The 19,509-nt window shown below is 42.0% G+C and overlaps 1 protein-coding gene across 2 annotated transcripts in view; it reads left to right on the top strand.

Annotated features, from left to right (window-relative positions):
- Positions 1–7,846: 7,846 nt before the first annotated feature.
- The window catches only part of RAB3C (RAB3C, member RAS oncogene family), a 57,270-nt gene continuing 45,607 nt past the window's right edge, over positions 7,847–19,509 (top strand). The window contains exons 1-2 of one of the 2 annotated variants that reach the window (XM_053448036.1): positions 7,847–8,010; positions 14,545–14,772. In XM_053448036.1, the coding sequence (XP_053304011.1) occupies positions 7,993–8,010; positions 14,545–14,772 (246 nt within the window). In that variant the 5' untranslated portion in view covers positions 7,847–7,992. Of the gene's footprint in view, positions 8,011–8,359; positions 8,527–14,544; positions 14,773–19,509 lie in introns of those variants that run through there. The other variant, XM_053448035.1, reaches the window with a different exon arrangement.

Genomic DNA, 19,509 nt, shown 5'->3' with positions numbered 1-19,509 from the left:
CTGACGAAGGGGGTCCACCAGGCGGAGAGAGGTTGTAAAGGGAGTGATAGTAGTGATAAAATGTCTCAGCTATTTTATCAGTGCGATGGTGGAGAGTACCCGAGGCGTCCCGGATTTTGGGGATGAAAGTGGAAGATCGTTTAGCCCTCAACGCCCTGGCCAATAACTTTCCAGGCTTATTACCCAATTCATAAAAGTAACTTTTGGTCAGTAAAAATTGTCTCCTAGCTTTATCATTTAACAGGGAGGCCAGAGAGGTGCGAAGCGACTGTATTTGTAGAAGGGCATCAGGGGACCGAGTGGCCTTGTGTTGTGCGTCTAACCGAGCCAATTGTTGGGAAAGCGAGAGTATCTTAGCCCGTTCTAGTCTTTTCCGTTCAGCTCCCATTCTAATAAGGTGGCCCCGGATGACAGCTTTGTGTGCTTCCCAAGTGGTCGGGAAAACGACCTCGGGAGAGATGTTCTCGTTAAAATAGTGTCGTAGGTGTTCGGCGAGGGAGGATACGTTATGGGGATTGTCAAGTAAATTTTCATTAAGCCTCCAGGACCAAGTCCTAGAGGGCAAAGACGTAATATCCAGGGAGATGTGTATAGGAGCGTGATCACTAATTGTTGCCGTGCCGATTGCGGAAGAAAGAAGGGAGCCTAAATTATGGTGAGATAAGAAAAAGTAATCAATTCTGGTATGCCTGTCATGCACTGGTGAGTAGTACGTGTAGTCTAAGTCCAAAGGGTGCTGGGCCCGCCACGTATCCGTCAGTTGATTTAATAAAAGACGCCGTTTGATCAAATTAATACTGGAATAAGGGACATGAGAGACCCGTGCCGAGCAATCAAGAAGTGGATTGAAGGACATATTGAAGTCACCCCCTAACAACGTCGCACCCTCCTGAAAATCTGCCAAATGATTCAAAACATGCTTAAAGAAGGTGATTTGGGATTTATTCGGGGCATAGACATTGGCCAGGGTGAATTTTTGGGTACCTATGTAACACTTCAAGAAAATATATCGGCCCTCCGGATCCCTCCAGACCTCCAACGGCTGCAATGGAATATCCTTATGAATCAGAATGGCCACTCCTTTCGTTTTGGACGTCGGGGAGTTGGCATAAAAGGCCGATTGAAAATATCTGTTAGACAGTGAAGGGTGCTTGGATTGTAGAAAATGTGTTTCCTGAATAAACGCAATTTTTGTATGAAAGGTCCGCAGCATATACAGAAGTTTGGACCTTTTTTGTGGTTTATTAAGTCCCCTAATATTAAGAGACGTGAATTTGGTACCTAGTGCAGCCATTGAGGAGATCTGAAGTGGGCCCGAGACATCTCGCCGCGTATGCCGCCCGCCAAAAGAACAGCTCGAACAGGGTGAGAGGGGACTAAACAGAAAAAGGGGAAGAACAATGGCTGTAATAAAGCCAGATGCCGAGGCATCGAGACGTGAGCCAATTGATCGCAAATGCGACCCGAAACCGTCAGCCCAGACCATGGATGGTCAGGGAAGGTCGGCCCTGGTAGGGCGGAAAATAGGTGTAGACACCTAAATGACCAGAGGTAGCACATGACTTGGGGGTGTGCGCAGACCCCTGAACCAAGAACATGAAAGGAAATAACAAGATAAAAAAAAAAAAAAAAAAACATAAACAACCACAAAATGTAGAAAAGAACCAAATACCGCAATGGGGCATTGCAACCGCACCGTAGAGGTGTCAGAGGAGTGGGCGTGTGTGTATGAGCTAGTAAGTATAAGTGTACATGATACTCGAAAGGGGCTCCAATGGAGGAGTGGGAGAGCGACGTGCCCCAGGGATCGCCATACAAGAGCGAAGAATGGAAGTGCGTATAAAGAGCAATGGAGTACTCTATCCCCGAAGATGCCTCCGGATGCGTAAGTGGAGTCTAAGACCCATAGGCGAAGGGGCCAAATGTATGTGCAATGCGTGTGCAAGTGATTGGTGGTAACCAAATCACAATAGGAGCGGTGGACAAACCTGGCATATAGAGTTCAGTGAGGGCTCGAGTACCAAAAGTTAACCCCCATCGTGTAAGCAAAGGATAGAGATTGAATGTATGCGTGTGTGCGTGAGTGCCCGAATGTGAATGAGAAAGGAGCCACATGAAACAGGCGAACGGGGGTGCGATCGGGAAGTACAACGTAATGGCGCATATAACAGTAGACCCAAAACTTATACGACATGACCATAAAACGACCCGCACATAGCCTTCGAAACAGAAAGAAATAAAAATAATAAAATAAAACCTGGGGACCAGCTAGGAGCCGGCGGTCAGAGCAGGAGTGAGTGAGCATGGCCCAGTCGGCAATGGGCGAGCGAAGTGCAGCCAGGTAAAAGAAAAAAGTTAGTGAGGAAAAATTAAGAGTCACCATCCCGTCCGGTCGCGTAGAAGCATCCTCAGAGGTCCGAAGATCGATCGATGGGGGCCCGTGGAAAGATGTATTGAAGTCAGCGGGGGACATCCTCTAGACAGTGCGGCGCAGGTTAACGTTCAGTCGGTCGGCGTTACTTGTCCACGGCACGGGAGCGCTTCTGCCGTTGTGGCCTGGGAGCCCAGTCCCTGGAAGGGTCGAAGAGTCGCTGTGGCTGAAAAACGGGAGGCTCCCAGTCTGGTATCTCAACCGCAGGCAAACCCAGCGATGTCAGGAAGGGAGCTACATCCCCGTGTTGGCGAATGGCAAAGGTGTCCGATCCCTTACGAGCTATCAGGCCAAAGGGGAAACCCCATTGGTACGGTATGCCAGCCCTGCGCAACTCCTCCGTTATAGGCCTGAGAGCGCGCCTGTATTGTAGGGTCAAAGGAGAGAGGTCCGGGAATATGAGGATGGTATGCCCATCCCAGAGGACCTCGTTGGCGGGTCGGTATTTCCTGAGGATGGTCTCTTTGAGTGGGAATTCGTGGATACGACATATAATGTCTCGAGGCGGTTGAGAGGCGGCTGAGCGCGGGCGTAGAGCCCTGTGGGCCCTATCAAACACTATCTTCGTGTCGGGCGGACGTTGCAGTACCGTATTAAAAATGGCCTGCAGAGTGGGAATAATGTCCTCCTGGGTCACCGTCTCTGGGACCCCTCGTACGCGTAAATTGTTTCGCCTGCCTCTATTATCCACATCGTCAAGTTTACGTGTGAGAGATACGATGTGAGAGGCCTGGACCCGCAGTTGGGAGGAGAGGTCATCTACTGTCTTGCATATCTTAGAATGATCGGTTTCCAAGAGGCTAACACGATCGCCCACCTGCCGTAAGTCAGATTGGATGTCGGTCAGGATGTCATGTATACCTCTCGTGGCTCCCTCCACGACCTCAGACAGCTCCGCCCGCAAATCGGCCCTTGTAGGTAGGTGACGAAAGGCTTCTTGCCAGGAGGTGTAGTCCTTGGCTTGCGATGCACGGTCAACGTCGACCGGGTCTTCGGATAACTCACTGCACTGGCTGGATGGTGAGAGTTGCGGCCTAGCCAGCGGGTCACGCGGTTCAGGATCCGAAGGACCCTGAAAGTAGGATTTCACGGAAGACATGCCCGATTTTTCGCGATCCTTACCGCCCTGGGGCTTGGGAGTTTGAGCACCTTTAGAGAGTTTGCCCATTTTGGTATTTAAATGATGGATGCGGTTGGATTAGGCTCAGGGGTCTGCAGAGCTATGTGCTCAAGCGTCCATCTTGCTCCCCTGTTGGCCACGCCCCCCTACTCCAGTTTAGTTAACCAATGCTACAGTCCTCACGTTAAAGTGCTATCCCCTCTGTACACAAAATCATTCCCAGGACAAAGAGAAATAGAGAGAGGATATAGAACAAAACACGCAACAGAGGAAAGAAGATAAGTGAGAGCAGAAAGAAAAAAGTTTAATGCATACACGCACACGCACACACGTATATACAGAATATGTTTATATATCTTTAACTTAAGTTTCCCAGGTGAGCAGTATGCACATTAATAATTACTGTAGCACTTTATAAGTAAATCATAAAATACTGTAATCTATTTAACACGCTAGTGATTTTTGCATTACTATGAAGCCTCTTAGTTTCTAAAATAATATAATCCATCCATTATTTAAAGATATACAGTAGAGCACAATAATTTCAGTAGGTTTTGTCTAAAAGCTGTTCACAGTCTATTAAATGTCACCTACTGCCTGCCTATGGTGGGTACTTCCTTTTATAAGCAATTACCCAGCCAACAGTCACTGATACAAATCCTACGTCAGTCATCTCATTCCTCATGTAGTAACTTCAGCTCATCAAGGTGACCGGCATCCTCATCGTTGAGAAATATTATAGAAGTCCAGTTCCTTCCTGATCGGTGCTGAGGGCATCATGGTTCTCTTCCTCCATGGCCCAGAGGTGGCAGTTGGTAAAATCTATAGCACTCGATATATGCCCTCACTCTGGCAGTCAATTATTTGTTCCCAACATGTCTACCCTGCTCTTCAGGCTGAGGAATACCTCTACCCTCTGTTAAAGTTAGTTCAACAAAGTTCCACGATGGCTAGTAAAGTTCAATATTTTCATAAAAGTGCCCTGAGTAAAACTTTCTCAATAGCTTACCTGAAAAAAACAAAACATATACAGTATGTGACGATTTGGTATTAGATATTAGATTATAGATACATTTTCTAATTTGTTGAGCTATTTTCTTTTTAGAACAGCTACTTTTTGCATAATATAATATTTCACACAGCTGCATATTAGCCATTTATTTTCATTCCAGCTATTATATTAACCCAATTTACTAGACAAGCGCCCCAACTCCAGATCACATTGCCTTGTGGTAAACAATAGAATGGCTCAGTCTGAATCACTCAGCCTGTCTAATGAAAGTCAATGGAGGAATGGACTTTATTAGCATTGCAGTAAAGAATCAGCTTAGTACTGTGTTTGAGCAGGGAACATCAGGAATCAAAAATGGGTTTTTCCTCAATGCTAGGCTACATTGCTAGATACAATATATCTTTTTCTGTACACTTTAAGCTACATAATGAAGAATAAGCATTTTACTCTTGCCAACATGAATTCACCTTGGCTCACTGCAAGGAAGAACTCTGCGCCTCTTTGCACCCTGGGAAGGGCCGGTGGCCAAAAACGAAGACGTCTCTTTGAAGCTGTATACATGTGATAAATGAATCACTTAATAAAAGTGAACCAGGGTAGCAAATGATTAGTTCTGTTTCTCCCAGATTACAAATTAGTATCCAACTAACACAGTTACAGGTACACGATCATTAAGTTATTAAGCGCATAAGACTGATTACAGGGTACAGTTTAATATTCCACCAAGCTAGTCACAGGTTCAGGCTGATATGTGAACTGCAGACCATCGCTGGCCTTTCAAAGAGGAAAGAGGAATAAAAGCGACTCAGAGGAATCATCTGATTAGATAAAAAGCATGTTGGCTCATATATTCACTTAGCCAAATGAGAACTCCTTATCTTCACAAGCACAGCAAATACTGAGCTCAGACATTCAGCAAATAAATACAGTTCTCTTCTAATGCTTTCTCTATATGATCTGCTGTACATCTGAAGACACACGCGGCCCATTGTACTGCACTGTAGAGCTACCAGCTGGCTGGGGGTTATAGGAGTTAAAGTACAACAGTATCTAATAAAACATATCCAGAGACACATCATCAAAGGTACATTTTGTCGTATGAGTCTGTAACCTTTATTCTGTAGATAAACTCTAAGATTAGGATACCCAGTGCTGTTGGCATGATATCTCACCTCTGACATAAAGGGATTTAACAAAGTACAGGAAGAAAATTAATTTTAAAGGAGGATAAATAAAGAGGTCGTCATAATCTAGAATTAGAGAGTCAGAGTTTTACTTTATTGAGAGGGTGGTAGATAAGTGGAGGAGCCACCCAGCAGATGTGATAAGAGGCTAAAAAAAATGGGGGAATTCAAAATTGCAGTGTACCCAGAATATCAGCAAAGCTGGCTCATTGATTGGGCACAAAATAGCAGTTTTTTTTATGTCACATAGCGACAATTGGAGTCCAAAGCACCCTGCTTGATTAGAAGTCTCAGAGCAGGCCATTCAGGAGCGATGTTCTGATCACTCATTCAGTACTGGGAAACATTGAATTTAACCCCTTCTCAGGTGGTCTGTACAAATATATAAGTCCTTTTTGGTTTCCCTAGAATGTATATATCGCTGTTGATGGTGTGCATGGTGTTTGCATGTTTTAGGATCGGGGCAGGCGTTTAGAAAAGTGCTACCCTCGCACATACATAAGAATGTTCCTCTTATATCATTCATCAGCAGCAATGCCTAGGGGTGCTGGGATATGACCTTCTATAGAGGAAGCAAAATAAAGGTCCTGTTTAAAGAAGTATATTAATATTTATTATAATTGATTATGTTTATATAGCACCAACATATTCCATAGCGCTGTACAATGGGTAGACAGGACATGACAATTCGGTGAGGAGGGCCCTGCACACACGGTTACGCTTCTAGCATCACAAAAACAATGTGTACAGACACAGCGAGACTCTAAAATGAACAGCAATGCCCTCCGGTCACACGCAATGAGTTAACCTGTTTTCCAAAGAGACCGAGTCACTGAGGTTGCTGCAAATCAAATCCTTTGAACTCTAGTTCGGTTGCTTAGCAACGCTTCTCCTGCTCTAACGGGAAGTCATATGGACCATCCTTTCTTCACCTAGACAGGACAGCGCGTGTGTTCTCCGGCAAACGGCTGGCTTGCGGTGTCGGTGTGAGGAGCGGCCTTATTATATAAGATGCCATAAAGTGGTGGTTTATTTGTGTTCTTGGTGCCGGTCAGGTATTCTTCATCTTTCTTTTCCTTTCTGGCATAAGTGTTGGCCAACAAATTGACAAAACCAAGGAGAGGTGGTGCACATTTTTAATGCTGTTGTTTGCATACGACAGACTCCAACAGAAACAGGGTAGCTTTTTCTTTTCTTTAATTATATGTTCTCAGCTCAAAGAGCTCCTTGAACGTACTCAGCCCCAAGAATCGGGATGTGCCCAGAACAGAATAATACTAATACACGTATTACTAAATAATACCAGATACTGAAATGTGTTTCAGCGCAGTTGTCCTGTTCTTGGCTCAAGGTTGCAAATTTCCACAAGATAAGAAGTAGTGATTTATTTGTTTTCGTGTGCGATCGAGTGCGTCCCGGGATTAATGGCTTCTCCTCCAACCTGGAGACCAACTACATATCTCCTCGGATAAAATGTACTGACATTCTTCTAATTCTTCTCTACGACTAAAATTATTTAATAAGCAGTCCAATGACGAGTGTAGAAATTATACACAAAGAAATGGTGGATATCGGGGTGAATAATATTATGTCTACAGACATTGATCAGGAATGATATTGTGATAGCGCTTTTCTCCTATAGCATAATAATTTGTAATGAGGTTGACAGCCCTTCAGCGACTGATGGTAAAGAACAAAGGGCCCAAGCGATCCTTTAATTACATTTATTGCATCACATACATAAATAATTACCTACTTCCTGAAAGGCAAACAGAGGCAGTCCCAACCTGCTACCATTTGCAATGGGTCTGAGGAGGAAGCCCACCCTGTACATATTTTGCATTAAAACATCATACATTTAGATATAATTGATGAATCCTTATTTTATATATTAATGTTTAAATCAAATGTAAAGCCCCCTGACAGTTACACTGAGATGATGCCAATCAAGACTGGGCTTTAGACACACATATATATATATATGCACACATTATATATGTGAGATCATAGAGTGTTCTCTCTGTAGCAGAGAGGACAGTGGGGGATATTTCCCTGTGGATGCTGATAAGCTTGGAGAGTATTTGCTTGGAAACTAGACACTTCCTGTGCTTGTCTGATGACAAGGTCTGCCTGGCTTCTCCTCTCTGTCCTGATCTCCCTGCATGGTGGATACATCTCTTGTGGCTGTGCCTCCTGCTGCTTCTGACGCCACTATACCATCAGCAGGCACCATAGTGATCATCACATGGAGTTATATGGGAAGGTAAGTCTCTCTTTCAATCAGCTTTCCGGTAGCTTATGTGCAATTATTATTCATAACCAAACAATCGAACTTGCAATTTGCATAGTTCGGATTTGGATTGTCCTTCTATAAACCCAGTCCAGACAAATCGAGAAATTTAATATTTCTTTAATAATAGCATATAAAGGTATCCTTCACTTTTCCAATGTGAGAGAAGAGCGTTATTGTATAATAAAGGCTGCCAGATGGCAGCTGTCACCTGATGCATTGTGGGGATTGTAGTCTGCGTGAGCCATATATGGCTTGATGGATGTGCTTGGGTAGGGCCAATGGAACTACAAGTCCCAGAGTAGGCGGGGCAGGCTCTTAGTACATGAGAGAGTGGACAGCTCCGGTGCTGATCTTAAAGCCGGTCACCGAGGCAGCGTTCGGACCGGTGCGGTCTAATTGCTTCGTTGCTGCTGAATTATTCGGTTTGGCCACATTTTTCAGCAAGGACACGTTCGTGAGACCATGAGACACGAAGCACCCATGCAGGTCAGTGAATAAGGCGACCCTGCCCCGGTACATCGCCTGCGTTACATCTGGTGTAGGGGATGCCTTCAATAGCCGAGCTATTTAACCCATTACTTACCATAGTCGATTAGTCCCCCCACCAGATGGAGTTAACATCAGTGTGGCTGTGAGATCTCTAGGTACTGATCATTAATCATTATTTTACATTTATGTTTTGCACATAATCTATTCTACCATATAATTAGAAGAACAATTTAAAAAGGATGTTTAATTGTGCGTGAGCGGTCTCATAAATAATTCTTATTATCAGTAAAATATTGCTGGGCATTATTATTGATTTTCAGGGTTTCTATGGAAGCGATTTATTAGTATATATAGTCGCACCGATGTACACTATGGATTAGGGAGGTCATTTAATGCAGCTGCTGCTAAGGCGGGACATTCTCTGTTAACCCTTTGTTGTCACGCGTGGGTTTACAACATTCTGGGTTTATTGGCGGCGATGTATAATGTTCCCCAAGTAGCGGGCAGATCTGGAATAGTAGATAGACACCATATTGCATATTGAACAGAGAACATGAGAAAACTACACAACAACAATATAACATTTCAAAGGGAAATCTGTAGTGTCACTTTTTTCTGGGCTCCACATACAGTAATTCCACTTTATTAGTTATATTTTTACCTATACATCAAAATATGTAGTAAAATAATTTTTTGTAAGTGCAATCATTATCACTTGGTCAAAGAATTGAGTCCAAGTACCAAATATTTCCGTCTGTTGAAGGACATAATAATTCTTAAGCCCATGCGTGATCCATAACCCTTAAAGACAATACATGTACACAGGATTTGACTGCAAATAAGAAACATTCGGCCGATCTACTCTGCCCCTTTTTCCCGATGTAAAGACTCAAGCCTTAATCAGTCCTTGGTCCCCTCTTGGACTCAGGATAGCCATATGCCTACCCCATGCATATTTAAAGTCCCTCACTCAATTATCATCTACCACTTCTGCTGGGAGACTGTTCCAGTACTCGTAAGACAGCATGGGTTATATTTGCTCTTGTCTGTCCTTGACTGTATGTCTGCATTAACATAATAGAAGTTAATGTTTACTCATTAGGAGGAATTACCAGTTTTATACACTGAACAGGATATTTCGGGCAATATAATACAGAGCCAGTCTTTCTAAATTTACTGGAGGATCTCTTCTAACAACACCTGCAGAAACTGAGAACATTCTGCTGATCCTTTTTTTTAGTCTTTCAGAGCGAGCAGACAATATTAAGGGAAGGGCCAATAAAATACATTTCAGATACAAGGGGTTATATGGCTCTGGATGTGAAACCGCAAACAATGGATTATTATGTCCGCTGAGAACAGCTTCTTTGTTATCTTTATATTGTATTAAAATATAGTTTTTTTGAGAAAAAAAGCCAATAGTCGCTGCCCCTTTCATTTTATTCTTATCTAGCTGAATAATAGTTTACATGAAGAGGCTCTCTTTCCTTTTCCACTATTTAATGATGGCATATATGTTAACATTGTGCGTCGTATGGCTTATATTTGACATCCTATTTGCATGTATTTATTCAGCAAGAATTACACGCTCATATATGTATAAATCTGTACACTCACCATGCATTAAACAGGCATATATGTGACCGCATTTGGTCTAATAGCTCTATAAAGGGGTTTTATGAGCAATAAGGCCCATTTGAAGTCTATTAACTGATTTCAGTTATTTAAAACCATATTTACATGATATTAACACAAAAAATAAGATTGTTTTTTTTTAACAAACAGGGCAGCTAGAACAGGAGGACGTTGTCGCTGTTTAAAGGGTCCAGAGGGGCAATAATATAATGCAATAACATTAGGAATCAGCTTTTTTCTTAGCAGGTGGATGCACAGAACTGCCATCCAGTAGAAGTTATGAGTGCACATGGAGAGTTGCATGTGTGCCCAAACTGCCCATGATAATAAACATTAATGTTAAGACATCAAGTAGGCAGTTTTAAATGATCTGTTGATTTGTTCCTTGATATCAATGGAGTCACGCTTTGATTGCAGTCTCTGCTTCTAAATAAAAAAAATCAATCTCTTTGTATGTTTTTACCTCTACTGCCAGAAGATCATCTAAAAAAAGCACACGAAACACATTTGGCTCAGTTCTTTAACACGTGAGGTGGTGTGAAATATAGCTGATCATTTGGTTTGTGATTATATTGCAGTGTAAATGACAAACCCCTGAAAACTGCCCATAAATATAATGGGCATTACTGCCCCTTTAAGGCTGCAAGAAGAAATCTTTCATCTCATCTCGCCTTCAACTCATGGTTTAGAAAATTAAATAAATGGAATTCAGCAATTTCTGCTACGGTTCCACGGGAACGCCGAGTGGGTAGCTCCGGTATATCTGTCGGATGATGAAGCTAAGCAGTGCCGTCTAACACGGGGAAACATGCAGAAATATCAATTCTTCTTCATCACGCTAACAGCGTTCATCAATCAGCAATCACCTGCCTGTATTCTCAATACAGTTAAATAGCATACATTACTCAGTGCTAAGGACGGCAAGACGGTAAGAGGGAAATAAAGAATAAACCACGAGGAAGGCACTAGAAAACGGGCAAATTCAGCTTTAGGTAGTTTTAGGGGTAAAGCAAAGACATGAAATTGGTCTAGAGTAACATGCATTTCAAAGAGAGTATCCCTTTAGCAATGTGTATTATATATATATATATGTAAAAAAAACACTGAAACTAATGTGGTGGAGATATTTGGAATGGGGGCAGCATGGCAGATGTTATCTGAAAGTAGGATAGGGAGAAGGCTTGGGGTCATTGGATACTATTTAGGCAGGACACAGTATCAGCTATATATTTATGAGGGTACCCGTCATAAACCCAGTGAAGGACAGAACCCCCAAACCCAACTCCATACCTACCTTGTGGAAGAGGGCTCCTCTATGTCCTCCTCATGCTACACATGCGCCAAATGACAGGACACAGGTCTCTGTGCTCTGCCTCAGTAGGTTGCACGAGGTAGAGATCCCGCTGATGTCTGTAAGGACCAAAGCAATGTAAGTGAGCTGATTACAAGGGAGATTGGGACTGGCCAGTTGCCCAGTAGGCCGATCTCCTAGTAAAGCGGCACATGAATTGACGTCTTAATCCAGAATTAGTGGTCTAGGTATGAAGGGGAGAGTGTAGGACCATAGGCGCAGAGCTGCAGAACCTCTGGTGATTGTCAATCCCTAGTGATATGCCATGGGATATATCAGGGTTTTAATAACAGATTCTTGATAAAATGGATGTGGCCGTGTTAGCACAAGAGAAAATAGTATTTTGTTGTTCTTTATATGGAAAATGTACACATTTCTCAAAGCTTGCAAGTCCGGTTTGATTAAGTGTTATTAAAATGTACAAATACAGTACCTATCCTACAGGATATATCCAGATGTCTCGATCATGAGACCTTTATAAAGGCTATTCCATGCATGTCTCCTGGTGCTTGCTGCTTAGTAACACAGATTTTGGTCGCTCTATTGTGTATTATAAGCCTTGGTACTTATTGTTGTATAAAGACATGTTTTTTGTTCCTCAATGTTTGTAGATTGTAGGAAAACCTAGGAGACATTATAGTCTAATTATTTTAGGCGTAAGGGTAGATAAGTATCAATAAGGTCCCATCTAATGTTTTTTAGTGATAGCCATGGAAGCATTTTAGGTGGTCTCCTGGCATTTTCCAAGCCTAGACCTAATGTAATATCTTCATTATTCCTTTTTTAAACATACCAAATAAAATAAATATGTTATTTCTGAAACATATTAAAAGATAAGAAACCAAAGGTTACTGGTAGAGAAACCACAAGAATAAATATTTGATGGAAATAATTATTATTGATTGACAGCAATTTCCACAACCTGCACACCCAACCTGTCCTCCTGTCTGGGTATAATAAGAGTTGCAGTTTGTGATGTGATTGTGTATCCAAACAAAAAACAAACAAACAGTAACTGTCAGCAAAAAGGAAGCAACTTTTGTTACATAGTTACACAATGAGGTTGAAAATAGAGCCTAAACCCGTAGAGCTCAACCTTTCCAACGTATTCATTTCTTTGATCCAGACGGGTGCAGTTAAAAATGTTCCTTTTCAAATTGCCTTTTCTGCACATAATGGTGGACAATATTGATTCATGATGACAAGAGCGCTTAAATAAATTGCTGGCTCCACCATATCTACTCAAAAATGAAATTGAGCCACTTAAAAAAGGATTCACAGTATCTGAGGACATAACTGTGCAGACATTGTTCCCTAAAGTTTTACCACCCTTGCTGTAAACATGCCCAGTTCTTCTTGATCCAGAACAGGTAACAAGTTCTTTTTGATCCAGAATTCCTAGCCTTATCATATTGGTAGGGGTCAATTAATGGAGGTTCACTGTTTTTTAGGCATAGTTAGTGTGCTGCCATAATATTTTTCATCATACTTACAATAAATGAAATGTAATAATGTGCAAAAAAAAAAAGCATTTATAATGATGCATGTGGATCAACCTCAACAATGTTAGTAATAATTCTTTGTACATACTTAATAACCTACCCTAGCTTTCTTATCGTATAGATTATGAGGCTCTGTTTAACATAGTTAGAAAATATAATACCAACCACACTGCCTAGAGTCAAGTCCCTACTCGCATTATCTGACATCTTAATCTTCTGTATTACTATCCAGTCCCACTGCAGTATTATCCTAATCATCGTTTGAGTGCCCAATAAACTTTCTTCTCTTGCCACTTTAAACACGCTGTTCCAATGAATGTCATCAACATACCTGTGAGCTTCCCAGGAGCTCTCCCTCATCTGGGGGAGGGGCTTTATGAAGGGGTGGGGCTAGCAATGCTTAGGGATTTGGTTTATCCCAGACAGACTTTAGTGCGAGTGAACTGGCCAGGGAACAGGGGAGGAGATGGGTGGGGAGTAGGCAGAAAGTGGGTGCCGGCCGGCATGTCTAAGCACCGCTCCCATGCCCAGGGAAAGACGAGATTGACCTGGAGACCCGGGAAAGAAGAGCTTCATCCCGAGAGTTCCCAATTATGGTCTGATGGATTTGGTCGAACTGTGAAACTTAAAACACAATTACATTAAGATTATATTACATTTCGTCCACTGTGCGCATAATATTTTCTGCAACTAACATTATTTGCATTTGTTCGTCACACAGTCCTGCATTTCTGGCTACAATGTCTTGGTACATATATATCAATGAAATAGAAAACAAAAAGAAAGCCATTTTTAGTATTACATACAAAATAGTATTTTATTTTTTTATTTCTTCAGACAGAAAACAAATGACAATTACTGATCAAGAATAAAATCTATCTTATTTAATGCCTAGCTGCCAGAGAAGTGTAAAGATCTAGCTTCGAACAATGAAAGGCTTTGTGTGGCTTAATGAAGACATTGCTGACAGTGCACAGAAAAACATAGTTTACCCATCCCCTATATAATAACTGTACAATTGTTTGGAATAATATATAATCAAAGGTGGATATAATATGTAATATTATAATAATTAAAAATGCATACGTATTCAGTATGGTTATGTTCCAAGCTGTGATTTATTTTTTGGGGCCCCTGCTCTTCTGTTGATCCTAGTCATATCTTAGTGCCTTTGGTAGAGCACAAAACTACTATAGTGGTCTACATCCCCAGCGGAGATCCACAGTATAAATTAGCCAATTTTAACCCCTTAATGACAAAGCCCGTACATGTACGGGCTCAAAATGCATTGTTTTCAATGGGTTTAGGGACCGCCCATTGTCATTAAGGGGTTAAGGGAAATTTCCAACAGACCAATTAAGAACTAATGAGGTCAGTCACCCAAAAGGGCAATCAGCCCCTTGTGACTCAGCCCAGCATCTTCTACCTCTAGACCTTGTTGGAATATGCCGAAATATATCATTTATTCTAAGATCGATGATGTGCACAAACTAACCATGCTAATCTTTATCATTATCTCTTCTCTAGATGGCTTCTGTGCAAGACTCCAGATATGGACAGAAAGACACATCTGATCAGAACTTTGATTATATGTTCAAACTCCTTATTATCGGCAACAGCAGTGTTGGAAAGACGTCCTTTTTGTTTCGATACGCTGATGACTCCTTTACATCTGCTTTCGTGAGCACAGTTGGGATTGATTTCAAGGTGAAAACGGTCTTCAAAAATGAAAAAAGGATCAAGCTACAAATATGGGTAAGAGATTGCCCTTTTATAGAATCTTTTTATTGATTTTTTCTTCCTCGTCAGTTTTTTTTCTTTTTTTTTTAAAGCACGCTAAACAGAGCACCGACATTATCTTTATTTAAAAGTAATAGCATATTTCATAACTCAATAAATTTAGCATTTTGTGTGCCCTTTCTATTTCATCTCATAATGCAAACCTAGAATATGCTGGCAGACAAGAACCATTCAGCCATCTAGTCGGCCCATTTTTCCATGTGTAAGGACTTAGACCTTAATCAGTCCTTGGCCTTGCCTTAGATTCAGAATAGTTTTATGCCTATTCCATGCATGCTTATGTTCCCTCACTTGTGTTAGCCTCTATCACTTCTGATGGGAGGCTGTTCCTTTTATCTTCCATCCTTGAATATAAAGCCTGCAGCACCTTATGATCCTAGTGGGTCACTCATACAGGTATTGACCAGATGCTAACTTGCGTTGCTTCTAAGATGGGCATACATATGTTCAGATGCAAGTAGGTAGGTCACAGGAGGATCTGGGTGCAGATGCCAATTACCATACCAAGACAATCCTTTGATCTCCAGGCAAATGAAATGGTTGGGCTACTCACAGCGTTGTTCCAGTCACTTTCTGCTCCATTTCTGGTTGCTTGTGATAGGCTTACCCTAGTCCACCATTAGCTATGTCTCCTCTACTCATCTGTCCCCTTCTGGTCCAATATATCCGGGAAGTTTGCTAATGATTCTCCATTATGACTTTCAGTTTTACTTACAATACCATTGTATTGATACCATTTTTAGCAGTATGTATGTAGTGAAATGCCAAACTGATTGTGACAAAATACATTGCATTACAATTTGATTTATTTTATGTAAATTACGTTTTACAGAGATATGAGCTAAGAGCTAAAAAATGCAGTCCCTGCCAGTAGACACATCACATAAGAATATATCCATGTAGGACAATACGTTGTTATTCATCAGACTTCTAGACACATCATGTATTTAACCCATCAATATTGAAATGAATAATTAAGCGAGAAGCATCCTGTTATACTCAGCCCGCACAAAGCTTTCATTTGCTCTGTTTGACATCTTGAATTGTACAACATGCCTACGTCGAGACACGCGTAATGAATGCTAAACAAATTCATTGTATCTGTAATAGGTGGAAAAAAGACAAAGGTTTAAATGTCCTTGGTTATTATTGATGGTATATTCAAGTGAGTAGCAATTCTGGCTTTGCATTTTCCACTGTGTATAGGGCTGCACACCAGGTCCCCAAAGTCCAGAAAGGGGCACCAGGCCCCAACCACGGGAAAGGTGGCCAGGTCCAAAGTCTGAAAAAGGTTACCAGTCCCCCAATCCCTGGAAAGAGGTCCAAAAAGTCCAAAGATGTGCCACCAGACCGCAATCCCAAGAAAGGTGCCACCAGGCCCCAGTCCCTGGATAGGAGCGACAAAGCTTGTAAGGGCTCAGTCCTGAGTAGCCGGACATGAGGGCCAATGAGGGGGCCCACGACAGATGCTTGCCTGGGCCCCATACACTGGTACTGGTTGTACCTCCCAGATGGTGGCCCTGACTATGTTGATACTTTGTTTCACCTTTAGCATAGCCTCAAAATAAAGAAAATAAAGAAACGCATGCCTCAGTAATGGTAAAGAAAAGGGAATGTAGTAAAGGAGTGGAATCTGCCTGGGGGCAATCCAGGGCTGATTCCCCAAATCTCTACCCTCCCCCTCCTTACAGCTGCTCCTCCAAATGCAACATTGGAGATGTAATTCCTGATATTTTTAATGTCTAAAACTTTCCCAGAACTAATGATTTAATCCTTCACAATTTTGTCTGAGTCATAATTTTTGCCGGGAGCTCTTGTGAGGAAAAGCAGGCACGGATAGATTGTTGCCAGAAAAACAAAAAGCTTCCCTTTATCTCACTAAGCCTCCAGAGGGATGAATACAAATGGCAGATCTGCAAAGTTTTACTGGCTTAACACACACATGCATTGTTTATACACAGCACCCTTATGGGAGGCAGCACCATATCGGGTAGGAGTGCTACCAGAAGGCTGAAGTAGGGTAGGAAGCAGGCAGAGTAAAACACCACCACTTGGACATGAAAGACTGCCCCAGTAATCAACTGTGATCCCTGTGTCCTCTGGGCCATACCTGGAGAACTCCCTGTTATGGCAAACTAATGGACAAGGAACACCAAAACCACAGCCTCAGGAACCTACAGGCTGGTTAGCTGTAGCCAAGGACCATAAACATCCTGCTATTGTGTCTTTAATCTTTATTGGACATACTTTTTGGTATCATTACATTATGTGGTTGATTAGATTGGCTAATTGTTAGGATTTTAATCGTTTGTTGTGTATTTCTCTGTTCCTGAAAGTTTTAATGTGCTATCGGGCTCAACATTACATTAAGTTTCTTCACCCATTTAGTTCTTTAGTATCATGGGGATTAAAATGATCTCATTGTTCTCCGTGATTATTATTCCTTCATCAGTAACCACAAATATGTTTTTTTTTTCACTACATTTGTTCTTCGTTTCCTGTAAAATAAGATTAATGGGATGTGGATAAAAGTTAATGATACTTTCAATGCCATTTTTCTCCACAGGGTAGAAATAGGGGCAGTTAATTTACATTTTTGGGTCACATGTAGAAGCTTTTTGGGGTGTGATTTTTTTCTTGCACAAGGGTAGCAAATGGTTTAAGTACTGTTATGGAACCCAAAAATATTTCTATATATTGAATGTACTAATACTGCTTACATTACATTCTTATTTAAAGGTTACACAAAGGTTACACAACGCCCATAGTGCATGATGGGGCAGTTTATGTGCTGTATTTATTGCAGTGGGTAGTGATGTATTCTGGCCTAGACCAACAAGACCTGGGACTAGGATGATAGGTTGTGGGGTGGCAGCCCTGTCTAGCTTTACCAGGGGCAGAGTACTAGGTCATGGGTCTCTTGGTGGGCTGCAACTCAATGAGTAACTAGGGGAGATCCTGTAACAAGACTATTTACACCGAAGGGCTTTGTGCTTTTGCCAGAATAGACCCCTGTAGTAAATGTCCATTGCACGCTGCACAAAAAGGACATGCACAACATGAGAGAGATGCTAGCAATATAGAGATGGATTGGGAGACCTGGCCTGGGTCCAGCTTAGATCACTACCATTACATGTTTCCAACCAAGGTAGGTCTACCTTGTCTTTACACACTTGTGTAGATCCTGACAACAGAATATTGGTACATAACCACAGGCGTTGTTGGATTTTACCAATAAAAAACTGTACGTGAAAAGAGGATACTTTTGGATGAAAAGGTTGTGCATCAGAGAGTGTGGCAGTTTACAGTTAGAAAGAATAAACAACATAGTAATTTTAGTTGTTTGCTGGCTGTTCTAGAGGAACCAAGTCTGTTTTCTATCCTTCCTCTCGCCGGGTCAGTGCTCCGTAGGGGAACAGTTTCTTGTGCGTTCTATTTATTTACAGATAATTCTTTGTCAAATACATAAAAAACACAATTTCCTATTAATGCAATCAAGAAGTTACAATTTTCATCAAACTGACATTGCACTTGGTCTGAAACCAAGTTCACGCTATTCATGAATGTGTAAAATGCTGACCTGTTAACTCACGTTAATCAAATATTACTCAGCAACATTTTAGAGACTTGATTCCGGTAACTGAAAAATATATGTATTTTATGCGTTAGTTTTACACTGATTGTGTTCATAGTGGAAAGAAATACAGTAATTAATAATCATTGTTCTCATCCATGCATCCATGTGCAATTAAACTAGATACATTGAAAAGACAGGAGGTAGCCAATACACTATACGCCAGGGGTGTCCAAGTTTTTTCTGCAGTGGGCCACTTCATCAGAATTGTATATGTGCGAGGGCCGCACTCATTTTTCATGTACTGGCTGACTTGGCATGATCGGAGTGTGATTGCTAACAGCAATCAAAGTCCCATCATGCCTAGGTTCCAGCACTTACACACCCAACCAGTAAATGCTGGAACCTAGGCATGATGGGACTGTGCTTGCTGTGATTGCTGTTAGCAATCACACTCCTATCATGCCAATTGAGCCAGTGCATGCTGGTACAGGGTGGCTGTAAGTGATGTGCAGACCCCATACTTCTGACAGCATCAATACACAAGGGGGCAGCTAGCTAGGTTAAGCATGTACTGGCTGACTTGGCATGATAGGAGTGTGATTGCTAACAGCAATCACAGTCCCATCATGCCTAGGTTCCAGCACTTACACATCCATGATATCACACACACACTCATTCATTCATATACTCATTCATTCACAGATTAATTCCCTCAATCACACATACTCATTCAAAGACCCTCCCCACCCCCTTACCTGCACTGCAGCTCCTCGATGCCGCTCACAGACTTCAGCAGAGGGCGCGGCCTCCCTCTGCGTTCTCTGGTACTGCACAGAAGAAGCAGGACTGGAGCAGAGTCATGTGATGTCACGTGAACTCTGCTAGGTTCCACTTCCTCTATGCAGTACAGAAGACCCTCCCACAGGTAAGTAGCAGGGCTCGAGGTGCGGCCCGCGTAAGATCGGTTGTCCTGGCTGCCGATCTTACGCGGGCCGCACCTCGAGGTCTCGCGGGCCGCATGTTGGACGCCCCTGCTATACGCTATTCTAAATGAAGTTAAAACGTTTACAATTTTAATTTGACCAATACCACCTTTAGTTTCATATGAATGTAAT

Source organism: Spea bombifrons, chromosome 1, assembly GCF_027358695.1.
Source record: "Spea bombifrons isolate aSpeBom1 chromosome 1, aSpeBom1.2.pri, whole genome shotgun sequence".
NCBI lineage: Eukaryota > Metazoa > Chordata > Amphibia > Anura > Pelobatidae > Spea > Spea bombifrons.
The sequence above is the reverse complement of the archived record's forward strand: the minus strand, read 5'-3'. Positions and strand labels throughout refer to the sequence as shown.